Source organism: Bison bison, unplaced genomic scaffold (genome assembly GCF_000754665.1).
Source record: "Bison bison bison isolate TAMUID 2011002044 unplaced genomic scaffold, Bison_UMD1.0 scf7180017864309, whole genome shotgun sequence".
In the NCBI taxonomy this organism is placed as follows: Eukaryota; Metazoa; Chordata; class Mammalia; order Artiodactyla; family Bovidae; genus Bison; species Bison bison.
Genome location: NW_011494881.1, coordinates 7,135,755 through 7,161,364, shown reverse-complemented (window position 1 = coordinate 7,161,364; position 25,610 = coordinate 7,135,755). Strand labels below are relative to the sequence as shown.

General features: G+C 36.8%; 1 protein-coding gene across 4 annotated transcripts in view; it reads left to right on the top strand.

Moving 5' to 3' along the window:
- The window catches only part of P4HA1 (prolyl 4-hydroxylase, alpha polypeptide I), an 82,598-nt gene that overhangs the window by 2,485 nt on the left and 54,503 nt on the right, over nucleotides 1-25,610 (top strand). For 2 of the 4 annotated variants that reach the window (XM_010852268.1, XM_010852271.1), the window contains exons 1-5: nucleotides 4,376-4,589; nucleotides 5,953-6,060; nucleotides 7,339-7,435; nucleotides 8,910-9,061; nucleotides 12,485-12,622. In XM_010852268.1, coding sequence (XP_010850570.1) covers nucleotides 5,985-6,060; nucleotides 7,339-7,435; nucleotides 8,910-9,061; nucleotides 12,485-12,622 — 463 coding nt within the window. In that variant the 5' untranslated portion in view covers nucleotides 4,376-4,589; nucleotides 5,953-5,984. Of the gene's footprint in view, nucleotides 1-4,375; nucleotides 4,641-5,952; nucleotides 6,061-7,338; nucleotides 7,436-8,909; nucleotides 9,062-12,484; nucleotides 12,623-25,610 lie in introns of those variants that run through there. The other 2 variants (XM_010852270.1, XM_010852269.1) reach the window with 2 other exon arrangements.

The following is a 25,610-nucleotide window of genomic DNA, read 5'->3' as shown; positions in this document are numbered from 1 at the left end:
GAAGATTGCATCCTCTTTAACCCATTTAAATTCTATTTCAAGCTTGTTTGAGGATTTAGAACAGAAGGCATTTATGTCTTCCTGTTTTTGATAAAACCCTAATGTCTTTTGGGATGCTTTACTCTTAGTTGTACATAATGATTGCTTTGCATGCTGCTAACTGAACAAAGGTGGTAATAAATGGAAGTGAGACATCGTAAGTGATGAAACCATTATGTTTTAAAAGCCTGTGATTGATAAGGATATGCTTGTCTATAAACATGCCACTTAAGGTTTCTAAAGAATGTGCATGAGGCATAGTATTCAGACAGATTAGAGAAACCATTCCCTAGAGTAATCAGAAATTCTGTGACATGTTCTAAAAAATAAATTGAAGTAAAATATATTTTAAAGACAGAGTGCATCTTTTGTATGATTTCAAGAGGTAGTCATATCCTGTGGTTCTCAAAGTGTGATCACCAGAACAGCAGCAGCAGCGTCACCTGAGAACTTGCATATGTGATCTAGGTACTTTGACCATTGGGTGATCTGATACAGCTAAAGTTTAGAACCACTGTTATATACTCTATCTTCATTTATATTAACTAGTTTAGGTTGGCATGGTAATTTGGAGTAATGCTGTGAGAGGGTCTAAATTTTCTATTGCAAGTGACAGAAATCCAACTTAAACTAGTTTAAGAAAAAGGGAATTTACAGGCTACCTCAGCTGAGTTGGAAGATTATTGGGGAAGTTCACAGGTTCAGAGCAGAAACTATAAGAATCAGGGCCATGGAGCTTGTAAAACTGCTTGTTTCTGCATAACTTTGTCATTTTTATAGACTAAGTTCCTGTGTATGCTTGTCAGGTGGCACAGATGGTCACAGGCAGCTCCAAATTCATGTCCTCTGAGCGTAGCAATTCCAGAAAGAGCTGCTTTTTACCATTTCACAAGCCCACTCTTCAACAGTTAAATTCATAGGAATGAGGGTCAATGACTGGCTTAGCCTGGGTCATATGTCTATTTGTGGGAGAAAGGAGAATAGAAAAGTGTGCCACTACATTGTCAGGAGTGGCACACTTTCGGTTGCTTTCAAATAAGCTTAACAGTCTTTGAAGCACAGCAAGAAATCTAGAGGATTATCGAGTTAGAAAATGGGACATATGCAAACATGTTAGCTACTTTATTGTGTTAGAGTGTGGTTAACCATTTCGTTAAAGTCTTACGGTGCCAAAATATGGAAGTTGATGTTTTAGGTTTTCTATTTTGTATAGAGTTAATTTTTGTCATTATAAAAGCAAATATAATTAGAGAAATGCAAACCAAAACTACAGTGGAGTACCATCAGAATGGCCATCATTAAAAAGTCTACAAATGGAAAATGCTGCAGAGAGTGTACGGAAAAGTGAGCCCTTCTACACTGGTGGCGGGCATGTTGGTTGGTACAGCCCCTGTGAAATACAGTGTGGCAGTTCCTCAGAAAACTAAAAACAGAGCTGCCATATGATCCAGCAGTCCCACTCCTGGGCACATACCCAGACAAACTATAGTTCCAAAAGATACATGCATCGTTCATAACAGCCAAAACGTAGAAACATCCAAATGTTCATTGACAAATGAATGGATAAAGATGATGTGGTACCTATATAAAATAGCATACCACTCGGTCATGAAAAAGAATGGAAGGCCATTTGCAGCAACATGGATGCAACTAGAGATTATCATACTGTGAAGTAACTCAGAAAGAGAAAGACAAATATCCTATGGTATCCCTTATATGTGGAATCTAAAATATGACACTAATAAACCTGTCTACAAAACAGAAAAAGACTCACAGAACAAATTTGTGGCTGCAGAGGGGAAAGGGTGTGGGGGGAGAGAAAGACGGGGAGTTTGGGATCAGCAGATGTAAACTGTTATATATGGGATTCATAAACAACATGGTCCCACTCTGGAGCAGGCTACTATATATACAGGGAACTATATTCAATATCCTGTGATAAACCATAATGGAAAAGAATATTTTAAAGAATGTATGTATATACCTGAGTCACTTTGCTGTACAGCAGAGACTTGCACATTGCAAAACAACTGTACTTCAATAAAATTAAATAATAAGAACCTATTACATGAGAAAAAAATAAGCATTGAGTATAAAAGTAAATATACCCTGTGTTGTTTAGTTGCTAAGTTGTGTCCGACTCTTATGTGAGTTCATGGACAGTGGACCACCAGGCTCCTCTGTCTGTGGGATTTCCCAGGCAAGAATACTGGAGTGGGTTGTCATTTCCTTCTTCAGGAATCTTCCTGACCCAGGGATCAAACTTGTGTCTCCTGTATTGGCGGGTGGGTTCTTTACCAGTGAACCACCAGGAATGCCCAAACCCTTGACATCTGGAAAATACTGAAAAATAGGAAAGAAAAAAATCACGTAATGTTCTGCTCTCCAGAGACAACTACATTTTGGTGAATTTCCTCTGCATATTTTTTTGGTAAAATTATGATATTATAATGTTAAGTTTTTTCTTTGTTTTGATTAGTATTTATTACTAACTTTCTATCAGAGTGTAGTAGAAACTTAATCTTCTTCAGTATAGATTCCACCAGAGTTGTATGGTGTTTATTTTTTTTAAGACTTAATTTTTTAGAGCAGTTTTAGCTTCATAACAAAATTAAGAGAATGGTATGGAAATGTCGCATGTACTCCCTGCTCCCAATATGTGTAGCCCCCCACCAGAATGGCGTATTTTTAAAAATTAATGAATCTACATTGACACATCATAATTGCCCAAAGGCCATAGTTTAACATTACCCCTTCACTCTTAGTGTTGTAAATTCTGTGAAAATGAACAAATGTATAGTGATATGTATTCATCATTATGATATTACACAGTATTTTCACTGCCCTAAAAATCCTCTGTGCTCCATTTGTTCATCCCCCCTCTTCTTCTGCCAACTACTAATCTTTTTATTCTCTTAATAGTTTCACCTCTTCCAGAATATTATATAGTTGGAATTATACAGTATATAGCCTTTTCAGATTGGCTTCTTTCACTTAGTAATATATTAATACATGTAATATTCTTCGGTATCTCTTCATGACTTGGTAGCTCATTTCTTTTTAGCATTGAATAATATTCCATTGCCTAGATGTATCACAATTTATCTGTTCACCTTCTGAAGGACATCTTGGTTGCTTCCAAGTTTTGCCCATTATAAATAAAGTTGCTATAAATATCCATGTGCAGGCTTTTGTGAACATAAATTTTCAACTCCTTAGAGTAAATACTAAACATGATTGCTGGATCATATGGTAAGAGTGTATTTAATTTTTTAAGAAATTGCCAAACTTGTTTTCCAAAGTGACTGTACCATTTTGCAATCCCACCAGCAATGAATGTTGTAGGATTGATGTTAATTTTCAAATCTCGTTTTCATTTGAATTTACAAGTAAGGAATATGTTCATTTTAAGTTTCTTGACATATAGCACTATCATCATTAAGTATTTTAAATTTAGTTGTTACATTTAATTCTTCATTTGATAGGCAAAAACTGGCTATCTTATTTCAACTTCTTGAGTCCTTGATTACTGATGAGTCAGTTTTTATTTCAGTGGGTTTCGTTAACTGTAGTTCCTCTTTTGTGGCTTTCTGGGTTCTTAACCCACTCATTGGGCTTCCCTGGTGGCTCAGATGGTAAAGAATCCGCCTGCAATGCAGGAAAACTGAGTTCAATCCCTGGGTTGGGAAGATCCTCTCGGTAAGGGAACAGCTACCCACTCCAGTATTCTGGCCTGGAGAATTCCATGGACAGAGGAGCCTGGTGGGCTACAGTCTATGGCGTCGCAAAGAGTTGGATGCGACTGAGTGGCTTTCATTTTCAGCCCACCTCTCTGCTGATGTCTTGGGTTTTTTATTGATTTGCAGGAGTTCCTTAAATGAGCTCTGTTTTCTTTAGTTTCCTAGTTTATAGTTTTTATAAAACAATATGTAAACCTGTTATTTTGTGTATTTTAATTCCATTTGGCTTTAGATTATCTTATTTTTAAGTTTAAAAATTCTCTTTTCAGAGGTCCAGTAACTTTTGTTGTTTTGTTTTTTGTTATTATGACTCTTTATTTCATCTAGAATAAAGAAATTTTCAAGCTTTTTTGGTAATTTCTGTAGGCCAGTGTTTCTTGATTCATTGTAAGGTTTAAGGACAATAAAAGAAGACAGAGAAACTTTAGTGACAAAATACATTTTAGCAATGAAAAAAATGATAACTTCTTATCTGACAGATCTAAACTTTCTCATCAGAGCTAATGTTTAGACAACATTTCTGGTTAGCCTTCTCTTGGTACAGCAAAAGCATTTGTATTTGCTGGAAATAACATTCATTTATGAAGAAATTATGGCAGAAATCTGTTTAAACAGTGAGAAAATTCTAGACTGTTCAGACAGCCCAGGATTTTGAAAAAACCTTGGGCTTTGGCAAGAGCCCAGGAGAGGAAGTGTCTGCATCTGCTACATTCTAGAAGCCTTCCCAAAGAGTCACTGTAAGGCAGCCAAGAGAACAGTGTATTTCACTACTGTGTGGTTCTGGAGGAAACTTAGGAGGACTTCCAGCATGTCAGTTTCTGTGGTGATCTATTTTTATTGATTCAAGTTAGGAGGAAAATGGTATGTGTGTATGTGTATTGGGGTGTGTGTGTGTGTGAGAGAGAGAGATTGGGAGTTTTCTATTGTGGACAATGGTGTGTGTGTGTGTGTGTGTGTGTGTGGACAATGGTGTGTGTGTGTGTGGACAATGGTGTGTGTGTGTGTGTGTGTGTGTGTGTGTGTGTGTGTGTGAATGATAGGGAGTTTTCTAGTGTGGACTTGAACCTGTTGCTTTCGGTGAAGTCTCTTGGGGAGAGTCAGAGGTGCCTGCACAAAGAGGAATAGGGTGACAAGTGAGAATAAGCAATGGGTGTCTGTTATTGGTGTAAACAGTGTTACAGGGGTAACTTGTTTTCCTGTAAGGTAATAAAGAAGAACTTAAAAGTCCATGTTTATGTGGTAAAGAAGGAGCAAGAGAAGAGTGCTAACAGGGCCTTTGGGAAAGCAGGGTAAAATCTGCTGGTTAGTTGAAAATCTGCATCTGCCATGAAGAATCCATTCCAGAAAAGAAAGACAGAAGGGCTTTGCTGCCAGTTTTTTTTTTTTTTCCTGAATGCTAGAGCTATGTCCTGGGCTAAGGATTTTTTACGTAGAACACAGTAGAAAAAGCTCAACTTTGGGTCCTTTGAGAGAGATTACTAGCCTAAATCGACAGCTCGCTAACTTAAATACCACACTATTCACCTATTTAATGTTCATGATTGGTTGATTTTGAGTAGTTTCACAGTGTTCTTCAGCCATCAGTCCCCGCAGTATATTTTGGAACATATTCATCACCTCCAAACCTACAACTTTTAATTGAACTTATTTTAAAATCTAAAGCCATTGTAGGGAAAAGATGGACCAAGTTAGGAATTAAGGGGATTAATCAGAAAGCTCTGAAACATTTTGTCCCTTTAAATATATTCTAACATTTTAGAATGTATTTTGGTAGTATTTAAATTAAGTTACTCTAATAAAGTGGTATATTTTAATGGGAAATTCATGACTTAGGTCTAGATTGCAGAGTAAACTTAATGAAAAAGTATACTACCATCCAGTTGATCTAACTGTAGTAGTAACTAAAGAGAAAACAAACAGCATTTTTAAGCATACATTATCATGGTGATAGCAAACATGTATATTTTTCTTTTAACATGAAATATCAAGTGAGTACTGTTCTATGAAAAATAAGATAGTAGCTCTTACTAAGTTATTAAATCAGTTTACTAGAATTAACAGTGTTCTATGGGCAATCTTAAAGTCTGACTTACATTTTATTCGTAGGAAAAATAGGTTAGGAACTTTTCCTATCCTTCCTTTGTTTTAAATAATGGCCATATTTCTCTTGTAGGTGTGTGAGCCTGTAAAATTAAACCTTTGAAGATGATCTGGTATATTTTAGTTGTAGGGATTCTACTTCCCCAGTCTTTGGCCCATCCAGGCTTTTTTACTTCTATTGGTAAGTCTTAATTATTTTGTTGTGTTTGTTTTTGTATTTAAAAATTTCCTTTTTTTCATATTTTTAAATCGGTAAAAACAAATACATTATATTCTCAGGGACTGAAACATTACTTCAGTCCCTACCCCTCTAAAAATCTTTCTTTTTTCCTTCATATTTAAATATTTAATTTTTTCTGATTGCCAAAACTTAGTAAAGCATACAAAAGAAAATTCTCTGATAGAGTCTACCTGGCAAATCACTTAATATATATACTTAGTCTTTATTTTCCTATATGAATACTTTATATGTTTTAAAAGAGGTGTTTTCCTACATCCTGTTGACCAGTTTTACCCTTATGTGATTGTGGAGCTAAATAAAACACAAGCAAGTATATTTATGACACTTAATTTTGGAATGTAAAATGATGAGTTTTCTCATCCTATTGAGGCTTGCCTAGTGGCTCAGACCAGAGAAGGCAACGGCAACCCACACCCTTGCCTGGAAAATCCCATGGATGGAGGAGCCTAGTAGGCTGCAGTCCATGGGGTCGCTAGGAGTCGGACACAACTGAAGCGACTTAGCAACAGCAGCAGCAGTGGCTCAGACAGTAAAGAATCTGCCTGAAATGCAGACCTGGGTTTGATCCCTGAGTCAGCAAGATCCCCTGGAGAAGGGAATGGCTACCCACTCCAGTGTTCTTGCCTGGAGAATCCCATGGACAGAGAAGCCTGGTGGGTTACAGTCCATGTGGTTGCAAAGAGACACAATTGTGCAACTTTTTTCTCTCATCCCATTAGGAATAACTGAATATGGATATTTGAATTTCAGTTGTGAAGTTTTTAAGTTTAAAAGTTAAACTTTAAAAGTTTTAACTTTTTGTTAGTGTGATCTTTGTCAAATTGAATAAAAATTTAATCCTCAGTAGTCTCAAAATCCAAAAAAGATGAGGGGGGAGGTAGGGAAGAAGAAATGTTGATCCTTGGAAAGTAATGTTTTGAAATTTAAAAATAAATTCTTAGATGAATAATTTGTCGATATCCAAGCTTGCAGAATTAAGTAGCTTGAAAATTAGAATTGGACCACATGCCTAGAAAAGTTTGGGGCTTAATTTTTATTTATTTGGTTTTAAAAGAAAAAAAATGATGCTCTCTCCAAGATACCTGGTTCATGCCAGTTAAGTCCTTTCATTAAATGAAGCATTCGCAATCATTCTTAAATTATTTAGAAAACTTGTTTTGACGTATGGGTGGGTATGTATGGGTATTTGATAACTGTCTTCTCTTTTCTTCTTTCTAGGTCAGATGACTGATTTGATTCATACTGAAAAAGATCTGGTGACTTCCCTGAAAGACTATATAAAGGCAGAAGAGGACAAATTAGAACAAATAAAAAAGTAAGTCAAGTGTTTTACTTATTATGACTGACTCCACCTGGATGTTTTCTTCCTGGGTAAAACATTCTTTAAGTGAAAATGAAAGCCCTCTGTCAGTCTTAAAAGGCCGGATAAGGGCTAAAATAGGACCACAGAAAACAAAAGTTAGGCCCAATTAAAGACTTCATGTGGAAGACTATGGATTGAGATAAGAATGTAAATGGATACAGGTAATTGACAGTTGTTTTCTTTTTTTTAATAGTTGCTAATATCTTCTATCCTCCCTAATTAAGCAATTTTCCACTGCTATTTAGCCTTTAGTTTTATGGTTGCATTCTAGAGATTACAGTGGTAAGTATAGTATTATTTAATTGATAGGTTTTTCTTCAAATGCTAATTTATCTTTAATTGACTCAGGTTCATAGTTAATCCTGACCTGAGAGTTCCTAGCGTTTGTTTAATGAGTAGCTAAGTAGTCAGGTTATTTATTTATGTATTTATTTTTAAGGTTTCTTTCTTTCTTTCTGCTTGGGTGTGCAGGGTCTGCATTGCTCTGCTCAGGCTGTCTCTAGTTGCAGTGCCCGGGCTTCTTTTTGCGGTGGCTTCTCTTGTTGCGTACCTGGGCTCTAGGTGCATGGGCTTCAGCAGTTGTTCATGGGCCTAGTTACCACTACATGTAGGATCTTCCTGGTGTAGGGATGGAACCTGTATCCCCTGAGTTGGCAGGCAGATTCTCAACCACTGGACTATCAGGGAAGCCCCAGTTTTTCTGTTTTAAAATATAGTTTCTAAGTACTGAGTACAAAATTTTTCTGTAAGTGTGATTTAAATGAATATGTAACTGAATTTGGATTGGGATGATGTGTACTTTGTAATAATCAACTATTTGGACTTGTAGGGAAATAAATTTTTAGATTCTTACTGCTGCTGCTACTGCTGCTAAATTGCTTCAGTCATGTCCGACTCTGCGACCCCATAGATGGCAGCCCACCAGACTCCCCCATCCCTGGGATTCTCCAGGCAAGAACACTGGAGTGGGTTGCCATTTCCTTCTCCAGTGTATGAAAGTGAAAAGTGAAAGTGAAGTTGCTCATTTGTGTCCGACTCTTAGTGACCCCATGGACTGCAGCCTACCAGGCTCTTCCGCCCGTGGGAATTTCCAGGCAAGAGTACTGGAGTGGGGTGCCATTGCCTTCTCCGAGATTCTTACTAGAGGGGTCCAATCAACTTTTACTAAGATATGTTACATTTACTGTAACCATTTGGGAGAAACATAAAACTAAAAAAGTCTTATATTTTAATTTTTCCAAATTAGATTTTATCTGTAAGAGAATCTTGCTTTTTTAAAAATCTTTATAATTTTGCTTAAAATATTTTTAGGTATAGTTTTAACTCAAAAACCTCTAATCTTTTTTGAGTGCTTTACTAAATTATGTTCTTCCTCATTAAGTGTGTATTTACTTTATGTATATTCCATTTGTGTCTTACATTTTAGATGGGCAGAGAAATTAGATCGGTTAACCAGCACAGCGACAAAAGATCCAGAAGGATTTGTTGGACACCCTGTAAATGCATTCAAATTAATGAAACGTCTGAACACTGAGTGGAGTGAGTTGGAGAATCTGGTCCTTAAGGATATGTCAGATGGTAAGTCAGATGGTAAAACTAACGAGCCAAAAAAAAAAAAAGCATTTTGGGTACTACCTGTAGAAATGCCAAAAGAAGTGATAAATTCAGTTCACAGAACATCAAGTGTTCAGTCTTATAACTCAATTATTGCTGAAATGTGTTTGATTTGACTAGAGTTAGTTTAGCCTAGATCCTGAATTCTTGATTTAAAAAAAAATGAGTAAACACTGAAAACAAAGAAAAATAAAATTTTATTCTTAAAAAAGTAATTTCTACTCTTCATTTACTTAACACTGGTCCTTTTTACTTTGAAATACACTAAAGTGAATCAATTATTGGCATATAGCTTCATTTCTGAGGATAATCATTTGCATTTTAGGATTACCTTCAGATTTTAAAAATTTATGGCTAGTTCTTTATCTTCTAATCAATTATTAACATACTGGGAGTGGTACTGATAAGGGAAAACATTAGCTGTGTTTTTCCTAGTACTTTGAAGCTTAGGATTGTTTTGTTTAACATAAACTATAAATTTAAAAAGTGAGACTCCAAACAGTAATAATGAATGTCCTTCTCAATGAAATAGTAAAATTATAGTTGGAGTAATGAGATGTTTGAGATATTTAAGTAACATATACAGAAAACTAAGTCTGAAGTTTAAGGAAGTAAAGGTATTATTATGCTTAGTACATAGTATTTATTTGTTGAATGATTGAAGATGGCAAAAAAAGAAAAGAACTGAGCCAGCTTTGTAGGTGAAGTACTCCAAGGGTGCTTTCAAGTGTTTGTGAGCAGTAAACTAAGCTATTATGCATAGGACAGGAAAACCGTGCTAAGAAAAATTAAGGCAAGCACTTATAAATATTTTGACATGAGAAGGAAATACCTATGATCATTTGCTCTCTTATATAACACCATGAGAATATTTTTAAGGTCATATATATTCATATATATCTGCGTTTGTATACATATATACATATACACATGTTTATTTATTATTAAAAAAAAACCTCAAGTAACAACCTGTATGACCTAAGTGTTTTTAAAATAAGATAAGCCTCAAGACTTTGGTATTTTAATCTGTGGTAGTACCCCATAATGCCATAGTAGATAAGCATTTTCTCTTATTGGAGAGGATTTTAAGCAACTTCTAGGAGATTTTTTTTTTGAGGCATAAAAAACATTACAGTTCTCTGTAAATCTTGCTTGTAAAAATTGTGTGGATTTTGTGACTTAAAACTATAAAGAATATGCTTAATATGAACTTAGACCTCTTCAGCTAGTTGTTTATTTATACATTTCAATTAACATAAAAATACCTGGCCTTTTGATGATCAGAGTATGTACATAGTTGATTATAAGTAAATGAGCGTGGAGGGAAGTCTCATACCTAACTTTGATCTGCAAATGATGACACATATATTATTCAAATTTTAAATCACTTTTTGTTTCTGTTGTATTGATTTATTAAGGGAGTATTTAGCATCCATTTTCCTTCGGAGTTATATGTATGTGCTTGTGCTTAGTAGCCCAGTTGTGTCCAACTCTTTACAACCCTTTGGACTGTAGCCTGCCAGGCTCCTCTGTTCATGGGATTTTTTCCCTTAATATATATATTTTATTGAAGTATATATATATTCCCTTAATATATATATATATATTGAAGTGTTTCAGGTACACAGCAAGGTGATTCATTTATATATATGCATGTGTTATTTTTGAAATTATTTTCCATTATAGATTTTTACAAGATATTGACTATAGTTCCTTGTTTTGTACAGTAAACCTTTGTTGCTTGTTGTATGTCTGTATTTTTTAATTAAAAATTTAGCATTTTATTCATAGTAAGTAAAAAAAAGTGTAATCAAAATGTCATACATTTTTTAATTAGGCAAAATTTCATAAGTTTTCTAAAATATATATATTATACATATATATGTATACAAAAACTTGACTACTATGCTTGATAAAGCCTTGAGAACATCAAAAAAAAAAAGAGATGGGGAAATTGGAAAACATAAACTAAGTGAAATGGGAGCACTGAATATAAAATAGAAAAAGTGAAACAAACTAAATAAAAGATCATCATGTAGGTCCATGGGATGTTTTTTAGGCAAAAATACTGGAGGAGTTGCCATTTTCCTCCTTCAGGGGATCTTGCTGATCAGGGATCAAATCTCCTGTGTCTCCTCCTCTGAAGGCAAATTCTTAACCTGCTGAGCCATCAGGGAAACCCTAGGAGTTACATAGTTACCAGTAATTTCTGAATTTGATTTTTGCTATATTTTATGTAAAACATTTAAAAATTAATATTAGGATTTATGTAGAGCAAACCTTGATTGATGAACACTATATTTGATAATTAAATAGATCTAAATATATTTTAATAAATGCGCTTACCCAATACTCTGAAATAAGTAATTATTTCTTCCTTCTCCTTAAAGAATTCCACCAAACTTTATATATTTACACACCTATGTGATATGTGGCACATGGAAGAAGAAAATAGAACTTTAAAAGCATACATTTTATCTGAAAATATGATTTGTTGCCAGTGAATTTGGTTTTCAAGTATTTAAATCTGTTTGCTTTTCAAGCTTCAAGCTTAGCAGAGGCTGTACTGTGTAACTAAAACCTATTCAGATAGATATAATTTATGCAGTGACCTCAGATTACATAAGCAACATTAAAAATGGTTTGGGAAGATATAACAAATTAGAGGTGTATCAAGTCTCATTCAGTGTATTTAATTTTTTCTTGTTACACATGATATAGTGGAAAATTATAATAATATAGATTAAAAAAATCTTTATAAGACTTGTGTTAGAAATTAAAAGTCTGTGAGGGTCTAGAGTCTTTTTTCTTCCAATTATATTGAGATATAATTGACATATGGTACTGTAGAAGTTAAAAGTGTACGGTACAGTGATTTTACTTACACACATTGGGGAATGATTATCATAGTTAGTGAACATTCATCATCCCATGTGGTTACAAAATTTAAAAAATAGAAAAAATGTTTTTCCTTGTAATGAGAACTCTTAGGATGTACTCTTTTTTATGTAGGTGTTAATTATATTTATCGTGTTGTACATTGCATCCTCCGTACTTATTTATCTTATACCTGAATCCTTGTGCCTTTTGCCTGCCTTCCTCCAAATCCCTTATACCCCTACCACCTGCCTCTGATAACCACAAACCTGATCTCTTTTTGAGATCATGAGTTTGTTTTTGAAATATAACTGACCTACAATACTATGTTAGTTCCTGTTATACAACATATTGATCCTATATTTCTGTGTATTTCAAAACGATCACCATGAGAAGTCCAGGTATGAAATGTCATCACGGTACAAATATATTACATAGTTATCAACTATATTCCCTACATTGTACATTTCAAACTTGTGTCTAAATCTTTTTTCGCTCCTCTATTTTAAGGTTTTATCTCTAACCTAACCATTCAGAGACAGTACTTCCCTAATGATGAAGATCAGGTTGGGGCAGCCAAAGCTCTGTTGCGTCTACAGGACACCTACAATTTGGATACAGATACCATCTCAAAGGGTGATCTTCCAGGTAAGGATTCTTGTAGCCTATGAAAAAACCCATCTCCTGGCTTCTCTGTTCAGTCCATTAGGACAATATTGATATAAGAAGACTTCAGTTATTTAAAAAATTTTAACACTAATTTGTTTCATATCCTTTGGGTCAAAACAACCTTTTCTCTAGTTCTTAATAGTTGTGGATAAGCTGCTAGCTTGTTACTGTGAAAGCCTGTGATTTTAGGGACTAACTTAAGCAATTTTAACATGAAAGAGAAACTATTTTTCCAAATGTCTTTCTTTATAATACCAATGTTTGTATGTAAAGTTATAAGGGAATTGATAAAGTTTGTATGTTCACTATTTTAAAACCAAGATATGTGGAGTGTGTGCTGATTTTTAGTATTCTATAGTATGAAACATCCTGCTTTCTGACTTCTTTTTCGCAAAACACTTTTTAAAGTACTTTTATTTATTTTTGGCTGTGCTGGGTGTTTGTTGCTTCATGTGGGATTTCTGTAGTTGCAGAGAGTGGGAGCTACTCCAGTTGCGGTATGCTAGCTTCTCATTGCAGTGGCTTCTCTTGTTGCAGAGAACAGGCTCTAGAGCACTCAGGCTTGAGTAGTTATGGAGAATGGAATCAGTAGTTGCGGCTTTCAGGCTCTAGAGTGTGGGCTCAGTATTTGGCACACACGTTTATTATAGTATCCCTCATGGCATGTGGGATCCTCCTGGACCAGGGATTAAACTGGTGTCCGTGCATTGCAAGGTGGCCTGTCAACCACTGGACCACCAGGGAAGCCCCCAAACCCTCTTTTTTTAAGTTACAGCTGATTTCATGGTAATCCATTTACATTTTTTATTGTGAAAAGAACATAAAAACAAAATTTACCATGTTAACCAATTTTAAATGTGTAGTTTATGGCATTAGGTGCGTTTGCATTTTTATGCAACCATTATTGCCATCCATCTGCATAGCTTTTTTCATCTTTTGAAACCAAAGCTCTGCAGTCATTAAACAATAACTCCCCAACCCCCACTTTCCCAGCCCCAAGCAACTGTCATTCTACTTTTTGTCTCTGATTTTGACTACTCTGAGTCCGTCATGTAAGTAGAATCATATAGTGTTTGCCTTTTTGTGACTGGCTTATTTCACTTAGGATGATGTCCTTCAAGGGTCATCCATGTTGTTGTATATGTTGAAACTTCCTTCATTTCTAAGGCTCAATAATATTCCATTGTATGTATCCATATTTTGTTATGCATTCATCTGTCCATGGACACTTGGGCTGCTTCCACATGTCAGCTGTTGTGAATAATGCTGCTGTGAACAAGGGTGTGCAAATAGCTCTTCAAGACACTGCCTTTCATTCTTGAGTATATACCCAGAAGTGGAATTGCTGGATCAGATGGTAATTCTATTTTTAATTTTTGAGAAGACACCATTTTACATTCCCACCAACAGTGCACAAGGGTTCCAGTTTCTCTAGACCATTGCCTACACTGGTTATTTTCTTTTTTTAAATTATTTATTTGTTTACACAAATTTCATATAAACAGAAAAGTATAGAGAATAGCATTCATGAACCTGCCACCTAGGATTCATATTAATATTGTACCTTATTTGCCACATAATTATGTATGTATTTATTTATGTTTAATTGGAGGATAATTACTTTACAATTGGAGAAGGAAATGGCAACCCACTCCAATATTCTTGCCTGGAGAATCCCCATGAACAGAGGGGTCTGACGGGCTACAGTCCATGGGGTCTCAAAGAGTCGAACACGGCTGAGCAACTAAGCACAATTACTTTACAATACTGTGATGGTTTTTGCCATATATCAGTATGAATTGGCCATGGGTACACATGTGCCCTCCCTTTTGATAGCCTCTCCCTCCTACCTTCCACCCCATGCATCTAGGTTTTCACAGAGCACTGGCTTTGGGTTCCCTGCGTCAAATATCAGACTCCCACTGGCTATCTGTTTTACATATGGAAATGTATATGTTTCAAGGCTATTCTCTCAAATCATCCCATCCTCTCCTTCCCGTACTGTGTCCAAAAGTCTGTTCTTTATGTCTGTGTCTCCTCAGATGCCCTGCACATAGGATCATTGGTACTAACTTGTTAATATACAATATTTGTCTTTCTTATTTACTTCATTCTGTATAATAGGCTCTGTGTTTATTCATCTCATTAGAACTGACTCAAATGCATTCCTTTTTATAGCTGAGGAATATTCCATTGTGTATAGGTACCAGTTTCCTTATCCATTCATCTGTCTATGGACATATGGGTTGCTTCCACGTCCAGTTCAGTTTAGTTGCTCGGTCATGTCTGACTCTTTGCAACGCTATGGATTGCAGCACACCAAGCTTCCCTGTCCATCCCCAAATCCCGGAGCTTGCTCAAACTTATGTCCACTGAGTCAGTGATGCCATCCAACCATCTCATCCTTTGATGTCCCCTTCTCCTCCCGCCTTCAGTCTTACCCAGCATCAGGGTCTTTTCCAGTGAGTCAGCTCTTTGCATCAGGTGGCCAAAGTATTGGAGTTTCAGCTTCAGCATCAGTCCTTCCAATGAATATTCAGGATTGATTTCCTTTAGGATTGACTGGTTTGATCTTGCAATCCAAGGGACTCAACCAGAGTCTTCTCCAATACCACAGTACAAAAGCATCAATTCTTCAGCACTCAGCTTTCTTTATAGTCCAACTCTTACATCCATACATGACTACTGGAAAAATCATAGTTTAGACTAGATGGACCTTTGTCGGCAAAGTAATGTCTCTGCTTTTTAATATGTTGTCTAAGTTGGTCATAGCTTTTCTTCCAGGGAGCAAGCGTCTTTTAATTTCATGGCTGCAGTCACCATCTGCAGTGATTTTGGAGCCCCCCAAAATAGTCTCTCACTGTTTGGATTGTTTCCCCATCTATTTGCCATTAAGTGATGGAACCAGATGCCATGATCTTAGTTTTTTGAATGTTGAGTTTTAAGCCAACATTTTCACTCTCCTTTTTCAGTTTCAAGAGGCTGTTTAGTTCTTCTTCACTTTCTGTCATAAGGGTGGTGTCATCTGCATATCTGAGGTTATTGATATTTCTCCCGGAAATCTTGATTCCAGCTGGTGCTTCATCCAGCCCAGCATTTCGCATGATATACTCTGCATGTAAGTTAAATAAGCAGGGTGGACAAGAAACAGCTTTGACATACTCCTTGCCTGACTTGGAACCAGTCCGTTGTTTGATGTCCGGTTTTAACTGTTGTTTCTTGACCTGCATAAGATTTCTCAGGAGGCATGTCAGGTGGTCTGGTATTCTCATATTTCCACAGTATGTTGTGATCCACACAGTCAAAGGTTTTGGCATAGTCAATAAAGTAGATGTTTTTCTGGATCTTTCTTGCCTTTTTGATGATCCAACAGATGTTGGCAACGTTCCTTTGCCTTTTCTAAAACCAGCTTGAACATCTGGAAGTTCACGGTTCACGTACTGTTGAAGCCTGGCTTGGAGAATTTTGAGCATTACTTTGCTAGCATGTGAGATGAGTGCAATTGTGCAGTAGTTTGAGCATTCTTTGACATTGCCTTTCTTTGGGATTGGGATGAAAACTGACCTTTTCCAGTCCTGTGGCCACTGCTGAGTTTTCCAAATTTGCTGGCATATTGAGGGCAGCACTTTTACAGCATCATCTTTAAGGATTTGAAATAACTCAACTGTGATTCCGTCACCTCCACTAGCTTTGATCATAATGATGCTTCCTAAGGCCCACTTGACTTCGCATTCCAGGATGTCTGGCTCTAGGTGGGTGATCACACCATCGTGGTTATCTGGGTCATTAAGATCTTTTTTGTATACTTCTTCTGTGTATTCTTGCCACCTCTTCTTAATATCTTCTGTTTCTGTTAGGTCCATACCATTTCTGTCGAGCCCATCTTTGCATGAAATGTTCCCTTGGTATCTCTAATTTTCTTAGAGTCTTTTCCATTCTATTGTTTTTCTCTATTTCTTTGCATTGATCACTGAGGAAGGCTTTCTTATCTCTCCTTGCTGTTCCTTGGAACTTTGCATTCAGATGGGTATATCTTTCCTTTTTCTCCTTTGCCTTTCACTTCTCTTCTTTTCTCAGCTATTTGTAAGACCTCCTCAGACAACCATTTTGCCTTTTTGTATTTCTTTTTCTTGGGGATGGTCTTGATCAGTGCCTCCTGTACAATGTCACAAACCTCCATCCATAGTTCTTAAGGCACTCTGTCTATTAGATCTAATCCCTTGAATCTATTTGTCACTTCCACTGTATAATTTTAAGGGATTTGATTTAGGTCTTACCTGAATGGCCTAGTGGTTTTCCCTATTTTCTTCAATTTAAGTCTGAACTTGGCAATAAGGGGTTCATGGTCTGAGCCACACTCAGCTCCTTGTCTTGTTTTTCTGACTGTATAGAGTTTCTCCACCTTTGGCTGCAAAGAATATAATCAGTCTGATGTCAGTATTGACCATCTGGTGATGTCCATGTGTAGAGTCGTCTCTTGTGTTGTTGGAAGAGGGTGTTTGCTATGACCAGTGTGTTCTCTTGGCAGAACTCTATTAGCCTTTGCCCTGCTTCTCTTTGGATTCCCAAGGCCAAATTTGCCTTGTTACTCCTGGTATCTCTTGACTTCCTACTTTTGCATTCCAGTCCCCTATGATGCAAAGGACATCTTTTTTTTTGGTGTTAGTTCTAGAAATTAAAAGACACTTACTCCTTGGAAGGAAAGTTATGACTAACCTAGATAGCATGTTCAAAAGCAGATACATTACTTTGCCAACAAAGGTTCATCTAGTCAAGGCTATGGTCCTGTGGTCATGTATGGATGTGAGGTCATGTATGGACTGTGAAGAAGGCTGAGCACCGAAGAATTGATGCTTTTGAACTGTGGTGTTGGAGAAGACTCTTGAGAGTCCTTTGGACTGCAAGGAGATCCAACCAGTCCATCCTGAAGGAGATCAACCCTGGGATTTCTTTGGAAGGAATGATGTTAAAGCTGAAACTCCAGTACTTTGGCCACCTCATGCGAAGAGTTGACTCATTGGAAAAGACTCTGATGCTGGGAGGGATTGTGGGCAGGAGGAGAAGGGGACGACAGAGGATGAGATGGCTGGATGGCATCACTGACTCGATGGACGTGAGTCTGGGTGAACTCCGGGAGTTGGTGATGGACAGGGAGGCCTTGCATGCTGCAGTTCATGGGGTTGCAAAGAGTCGGACACAACTGAGCAACTGAACTCAATTGAACTAGAAGTTCTTGTAGGTCTTCATAGAACCGTTCAGCTTCTTCAGCATTACTTTTCGGGGAATAGACTTGGATTATTGTGATATTGAATAGTTTGCCTTGGAAACAAACGGGGATCATTCTGTTGTTTTTGAAGTTGCACCCAAGTACTGCATTTTGGACTCTTTTTTGACTATGATGGCTACTCCATTTCTTCTAAGGGATTCTTGCCCACAGTAGTAGATATAATGGTCATCTGAGTTAAATTCACCCATTCCAGTCCATTTTAGTTCACTGATTCCTAAAATGCCAGCGTTGACTCTTGCCATCTCCTGTTTGACCACTTCCAATTTGCCTTGATTCATGCACCTAATATTCCAGGTTCCCATGCAGTATTGTTCTTTACAGCATCAGACTTAACTTCCATCACCAGTCCCATCCACAACTGGGTGTTGTTTTGCTTTGGCTCTGTGTCTTCGTTCTCTCTGGGGCTATTTCTCACTGATCTCCAATAGCATATTGGGCACCTACCAACCTGGGGAGTTCATCTTTCAGTGTCCTATCTTTCTGTGTATATCCATGTCATCTTTCAGTGTCACGCCCACGTCCTAGCTATTGTAAACGGTGCTGCAGTGACACGGGGGTACATGTGTCCTTTTTAGTTATGGTTTCCTTCGGAGAAGGCAATGGCGCCCCACTCCAGTATTCTTGCCTGGAAAATCCCGTGGACGGAGGAGCCTGGTAGGCTGCAGTCCATGGGGTCGCTACAGTCGGACACGACTGAGCGACTTCACTTTCACTTTTCGCTTTCATGCACTGGAGGAGGAAATGGCAACCCACTCCAGTGTTCTTGCCTGGAGAATCCCAGGGACGGGGAAGCCTGGTGGGCTGCCGTCTATGGGGTCGCACAGAGTCGGACACGACTGAAGTGACGTCGTCGTTGTCGTCGTAGTAGTAGTGTAAATGCCCAGTAATGGGATTGCTGGGTCATATGTTAGTGTTTTCCTAGTTTTTAAAGGAATCTCCGTACTGTTCTCCAAGTGGTTATATCAATTTGTATTCCCACCAGGAGTATAAGAGGGTTCCATTTTCTCCACATCAAACAGCATTTATTGTTTGTAGATGTTTTGATGGCCATTCTGACCAGTGAGAGGTGATACCTCATTATAATTTTAATTTGCATTCCTCTAATGATGAGCAGTGTTGAGCATGTTTCATGTATTTATTAGTCATCTTTATGTCTTCTTTGGAGAAATGTCTGTTTAGGTCTTCTGCCTACTTTTTGATTGGGTGGTTTGTTTTTCTGGTATTGAGCTGCATGAGCTACTTGTATATTTTGGAGATTAAATCTTTGTCAGTCATTAAGTTTGCTGTTATTTTTTCCCATTCTGAGGGTTGGTTGTCTTTTCACCTTTATATGTGAATAGTTTATAGTTTCATTTGCTGTGCAAAAGCTTTTAAGTTTAATTAGGTCCCAATTGTTTATTTTTGTTTTTATTTCATTTCCTCTAGGAGGTGGGTCATAGAGGATCTTGCTGTGATTTATGTTAGAGTGTGCTCTGCCTATGTTTTCCTCTAAGATTTTTATAGTTTCTGGTCTTACATTTAGGTCTTTGATCTATTTTGAGTTTATTTTTGTGTATGGAGTTAGGAAGTGTTCTAATTTCATTTTATTAGTAACGTAGTTGACCAGTTTTCCCAGAACCACTTGTTGAAGAGACTGTTTTCTCCATTGTATATTTTTGTCTCCATTGTATATTTTTGCCTCCTTTGTCAAAGATAAGGCCCACTGGGGCATGGATTTATCTCCAGGCTTTATATCTTGTTCCATTGGTCTGTATTTCTGTTTTTGTGCCAGTACCATACTGTCTTGATGACTGTAGCTTTGTAGTATATATAAAGTCAGGAAGGTTGATTCCTGCAGTTCCATTCTTCTTTCTCAAGTTTACTTTGGCTGTTCAGGGTCGCTTGTGTTTCCACACAAATTGTGAAATTATTTGTTCTAGTTCTGTGAAAAATACCATTGGTAGTTTGATAGGGATTGCATTGAATCTATAGATTGCTTTGGGTCATATAGTCACTTACACTATATCGATTCTTTCAATCTAAGAACATTGTATATCTCTCCATCTTTTTTGTCATCTTTGATTTCTTTCATCAGTGTCTTATAGTTTTATGCATACAGATCTTTTGTCTCTTTAGGTAAATTTATTCCTAAGTATTTTATTCTTTTTATTGCAATGGTGAGTGGGATTGTTTCCTTGATTTCTCTTTCTAATTTTTCATTATTAATATATTGGAATTCCAGGGATTTCTACATATTAATTTTATATCCTGTGACTTTACTATATTCATTGATTAGCTCGAATAGTTTTCTGATGGCATCTTTAGGGTTTTCTATGTAGAGAATCATGTCATCTGTAAACAGTGGGAGTTTTACTTCTTCTTTTCCAATCTGGATTCCTTTTATTTTTCTTCTCTGATTGCTGTGGCTAGGACTTCCAAAACTATGTTGAATAATAGTAGTGAAAGTGGGTATCCTTGTCTTGTTCCTGATTTTAGAAGAAATGCTTTCAGTTTTTCACCATTGGGGATATTTGCTGTGGGTTTGTTGTATATGGGCTTTATTATGTTGAGTTATCTTTCTTCTGGTGTTGAATTTTGTCAGTCTTTCTCTGCATCTATTGAAATGATCATATGATTTTTGTCTTTCAATTTGTTAATATGGTATATCACATTTATTTGCATATTGAAGAATATTTGCATCCCTGGGATAAAGCTAACTTATTCATGATGTATGATCTTTTAAGAGTATTATTGTATTCTGTTCACTAGAATTTTGTTGAGGACTTCTGCATCCATGTTCATCAGTGATTTTGGCCTGTAATTTTCTTTTCTTGTGACATCTTTGTCTGGTTTTGGTGTCAGGGTGATGGTGGCCTTACAGAATGAATTTGGGAGATTTTCCTTCCTCTGCATTTTTCTGGAAGAGTTTGAGCAGGATAAGTGTTAGCTCTTCTCTAAACTTTTGGTAGAATTCACCTATGAAGCCATCTGGCCTTGGGCTTTTGTTTGTTGGAGATTTTTTATTTCAGTTTTGAGTTCCATGCTTGTGATTGATCTGTCCGTGTTTTATTTCTTCCTGGTTCAGGTTTGGAAGGTTCTACTTCTCTAAGAATTTGTCCATTACTTCCACGTTGTCCATTTATTGGCATATAGTTGCTCATAGTAGTCTCTTAGGATCCTTTGTATTTCTGTGTTGTCTGTTGTAACTTCTCCTTTTTCATTTCTGATTTTATTGATATGAGTTTTGATTTTTAATCCCTTTTTTTCTTGATGAGTCTGGTTAACGGTTTGTCAATTTTATCTGCTTAAAGGACCAGCTTTGCTATAGTCTTTCATTTCTTTTGCACTTATTTCTTCTCTGATCTTTATGATTTCTTTCCTTTACTAACTTTGGGTTGGTTTTTTGTTGTTGTTCTTTTTCTAGTTGCTTTAGGTGTAAGTTTAGGTTGTGTGTTTGATGTCTCTTGTTTCTTGAGGTAGACTTATATTGCTGTAAACTTCCCTCTTCACGCTGCTTTTACGGCATCCCATAGATTTTGAGTTGTCATGGTTTCATTGTCATTTGTTTTTAGGCATATTTTGATTTCCTTTTTGATTTCTTTAGTTATCTCATGGTTATTCAGAAGCGTATTGTTTAGCAACCATGTGTTTGTGTTTTGTAGCGTTTCCTATAGTTGATATCTGGATGGCATCACAGACTCGATGGACATGAGTCTGAGTGAACTCTGGGAGTTGGTGATGGACAGGGAGGCCTGGCATGCTGCGATTCATGGGGTCGCAAAGAGTTGGACACGGCTGAGCGACTTAACTGAACTGAACTGATAGTTGATATCTAATCTTACAGTGTTATGATTAGAAAAGATGCTTGAAATGATTTCAATTTTAAATAAATTTACCAAGGCTTGATTTGAGGCCCAGAATGTGGTCTGTCCTGGAGAATGTTCCACATGCACTTGGGAAAATAGTGAAATCTATTGTTTTTGGATGAAATGCGCTGTAGATATCATTTAGGTCCAATGGGTACAATGTATCATTTAAAACCTGTGTTTACTTATTAATTTTTTGTCTGGATGATCTTTTCATTGGTGTGAGTGGGATATTAAAATCCCCCACTATTATTGTGTTACTATTTGTTAGCATTTGCCTTATGTATTGAGGTGCTCCTGTGTTGAGTGCATATGTGTTTATAATCATTATGTCTTCTTGAATTAATCCCCTGATCATTATGTAGTGTCCTTCTTTGTCCCTTCTAACGTTCTTTATTTTAAAGTCTATTTTGTCTGATATGAGCATTGCTATTACCTCTTTCTTTTGGTCTCTGTTTGCATGGAATATCTTTTTCCAGTCCCTCACTTTCAGTTTGTTCATGTCCCTAGGTTTGAGGTGGATCTCTAGTAGACAGTGTATATAGGGGTCTTGTTTTGGTATACATTCAGCCAATCTGTGTCTTTTGGGTGGAGCATTTAGCTCATTTACATTCAGGGTGACTATTGATGAGTATGATCCTGTTACCATTTACTTATTGTTTTGGATTTGTTTTTATAGGCCTTTTCTGTGTTTCTTGTCTAGAGAAGTTCCTTTAGCATTTGTTGAAGGGCTGGTTTGGTGGTGCTGAATTCTCTTAGCTTTTGCTTATCTGTAAAGCTTTTGATTTCTCCTTTGAATGAGATTCTTACTGGATGGATAGACTAATCTCAGTTGTAGGTTTTTGCTTTTTATCACTTTAAGTATATCCTGCTATTCTGTTCTGGCCTGTATGAAAGTGAAAGTCACTCAGTCATGTCCAGCTCTTTGTGACCCCATGGACTATACAGTCCATGGAATTCTTCAGGCCAGAATACTGGAGTAGGTAAACTTTCCTTTGTCCAAGGAATTGTCCCAATCCAGAGATTGAACCCAGGTCTCCTGCAGTGAATGCAGATTTTTTACCAGCTGAATCACAAGGGAAAGCCAGGAATACTGGAGTGGGTAGCCTATCCCTTCTCCAGGGGATCTTCCTGACCCAGGAATTGAACCAGGATCTCTTGCATTGCAGGTGGATTCTTTACCAATAGTTTGTTTAAAGATCAGCTGGTAGCCTTATGGGGATCCCCTGGTATGTTACTGTTGCTTTTCCCATTCTGCTTTTAATATTTGTTCTTTGTGTTTAATTGTTGTTAGTTTGATTAACATGTGTCTTGTTGTGTTTCTCCTTGGGTTTGTCTTGTATGGGACTCTCTGGGCTTCCTGGTCTTGGGTGGCTATTTCGTTCCCTATTTCTTTTTTTTTTTGATAGTAGCCAACCTAGTGCATGTGAGGTGGTATCTCACTGCAGTTTTGCATTTCCCTAATGACTGATGTTGAGCATCTTTTCATGTACTTATTAGCAGCCATCTGTATGTCTTTGAAGAAGTATCTGTTCAAGTCCTTTGCCTATTATTTAATTGGGTTACTCATTTTTTTGTTGTTGAGTTTTAGAGATTCTCTATATATAATGCCTTATGAGATACATGATTTGCAAATATTTTCTCCTGTTCTGTGGGTTGCCTTTTTACTCCACTGATAACTGTATTTTGTATCCAAATTTTTAAATTTTTACGAAGTCCAGTTTTTTTTTTTTCTTCTGTTGCCTGTGCCTTTAGGGTGGTATACAAGAAATCATTGCCCAATCCAGTGTTATGAAGCTTTTGTCCTATGGTTTCTTTTAAAAGTTTTACTGTTTTAGATCTTATATTTAGGTCCTTGATTTATTTAGAGTTAATTTTTACATGTGGTATTTGGTAAGGGTTCAGCTTCATTCTTTGCATGTAAATATTTGGTTTTCCTGGCACCGTTTGTTGAAAAGATCGTCATTTTCCCATTGAATGGTCTTGCCATGCTTGTCAGAAATCATTTGACAATATATACAAGGGTTTATTTCTGGCTCTCTATTGCATTGGTCTCTAAGTCTGTTTTTATGCTGGTCTATAAATTGTTTTTTTACACACTACTTTATTATTATAGCTTTGTATTAAGTTTTGAAATCAGGAAATATGAGTTTTCCAGTTTTGTTCTTTTATAGGATTGCTTTGACTATTCTGGGTTGCTTGAGATTCTGTATGAATTCTATGATGGAGTTTTCTATTTCTATTTCTGTCTTTTGCATTGAAACTGCAGGTCACTTTGGGTAGTACTGACATTTTAATAATGTTGTCTTCCAATCCATGAACATGGCATGTGTTTTTCATTTATTTATGTTGTCTTTCAGTAGCTTTTTGTAGTTTTCACTGTATGTCTTTCACCTCCTTGGTTAAGTTAATTCCTAAGTACTTTATGCTTAGATTTGTTTTTGTAATTTTTTATATTGCTCATTATTGGTACATAGAAATGCAACTTATTTTTGTGTGTTGTCTTTACATCCTGCAACTTGGCTGAATTAATTTACTAGTTCTAACAAGTGTTTTTGCGGGAGGATTCTTAGGATTTTCTAGTATAAGATAATGTTATCTGTGGGGAGTGTCCTGGTGGTCCAGGGGCTAGGACTCTGAGCTTTCACAGATAAGGGCGCAGGTTCAATCCCTGGTTGGGGAACTAAAATCCCACCAACTGTGTGGTGTGGCAAAAACAAAAAACTGTTATCTGCAGATAGAGATCAGTTTACTTCTTCCTTTCCAGTTTGGGTACCTTTAAGCTTGTTCTTGCCTATTTGCTCTGGCTACAACTTCAAGTACTAAGTTGAATACAGTGGCAAAAGTGGGCATCCTTGTTCTCATTCTCAAAGGAGAAGCTTTCAGTCTTTTACCATTGAGTGGGTTTTTCAAATATATCTTTTATTATGTTAAAGTATTGATAAACTTCTATTCCTAGTTTGTTGAGTGGTTTTTTTTCCATTATGAAAGACTACTGAATTTTGTCAGTTGCTCTTTTTTGCATCAGTTGAGATGATCATATGTATGTTTTTTCCCCTTTATTCCATTAATGTGGTGTGTTATATTGATCAGTATTCATATGTTGAAATATCCTTGCATTACAGGAGTAAGTTCCACTTGGTCATGGTGTGTAACCATGTAATCATGGTGTATAATCATATGCTGCTGGATTCTGTTTGCTAGCAGTTTTAAAAAAATATTTATTTATTTGGCTTTGCTAGATCTGAGTTGCAGCACATGGGCTCTTTAGTTGTGGCATGTGGGATCTAGTTCCCTGACCAGGGGTTGAATCTGGGACTCCTGCATTAGAGGGGCAGAGTCGTAACCAGTGTACCATCAGGGAAGTCCCTGTTTATTAGTATTTTGTTGAAAATTTTTGCATCAGTGTTCAAAAGTGATGTTGGCCTGTAGTTTTCTTGTAGTGTCTTTTTCTGGCTTTGGTATGAGGATGATTCTGGCCTCATAGAATGAGATAAGTGTTCTTTCCTGTCTTTTTGAAAAGTTTGAGAAGGATTGGTATTAGTTTTTTTTTTTTTAATGTTTGATAGAATTCTCCAGTGAAACTAATAGTCTTCCAATCCATGAACATGGCACATGTTTTCCATTTATTTGTGTTAATAACAGAGCTTTTCTTTTGTCAGAAGACTGTTGATAACTGATTCAGTTTCCTTACTCAGTTCAGTTCAGTCACTCAGTCGTGTCTGACTCTTTGAGACCCCATGAACTGCAGCACGCCAGGCCTCCCTGTCCATCACCAACTGCCGGAGTCTACCCAAACCCATGTCCATTGAGTCGGTGATGCCATCCAACCATC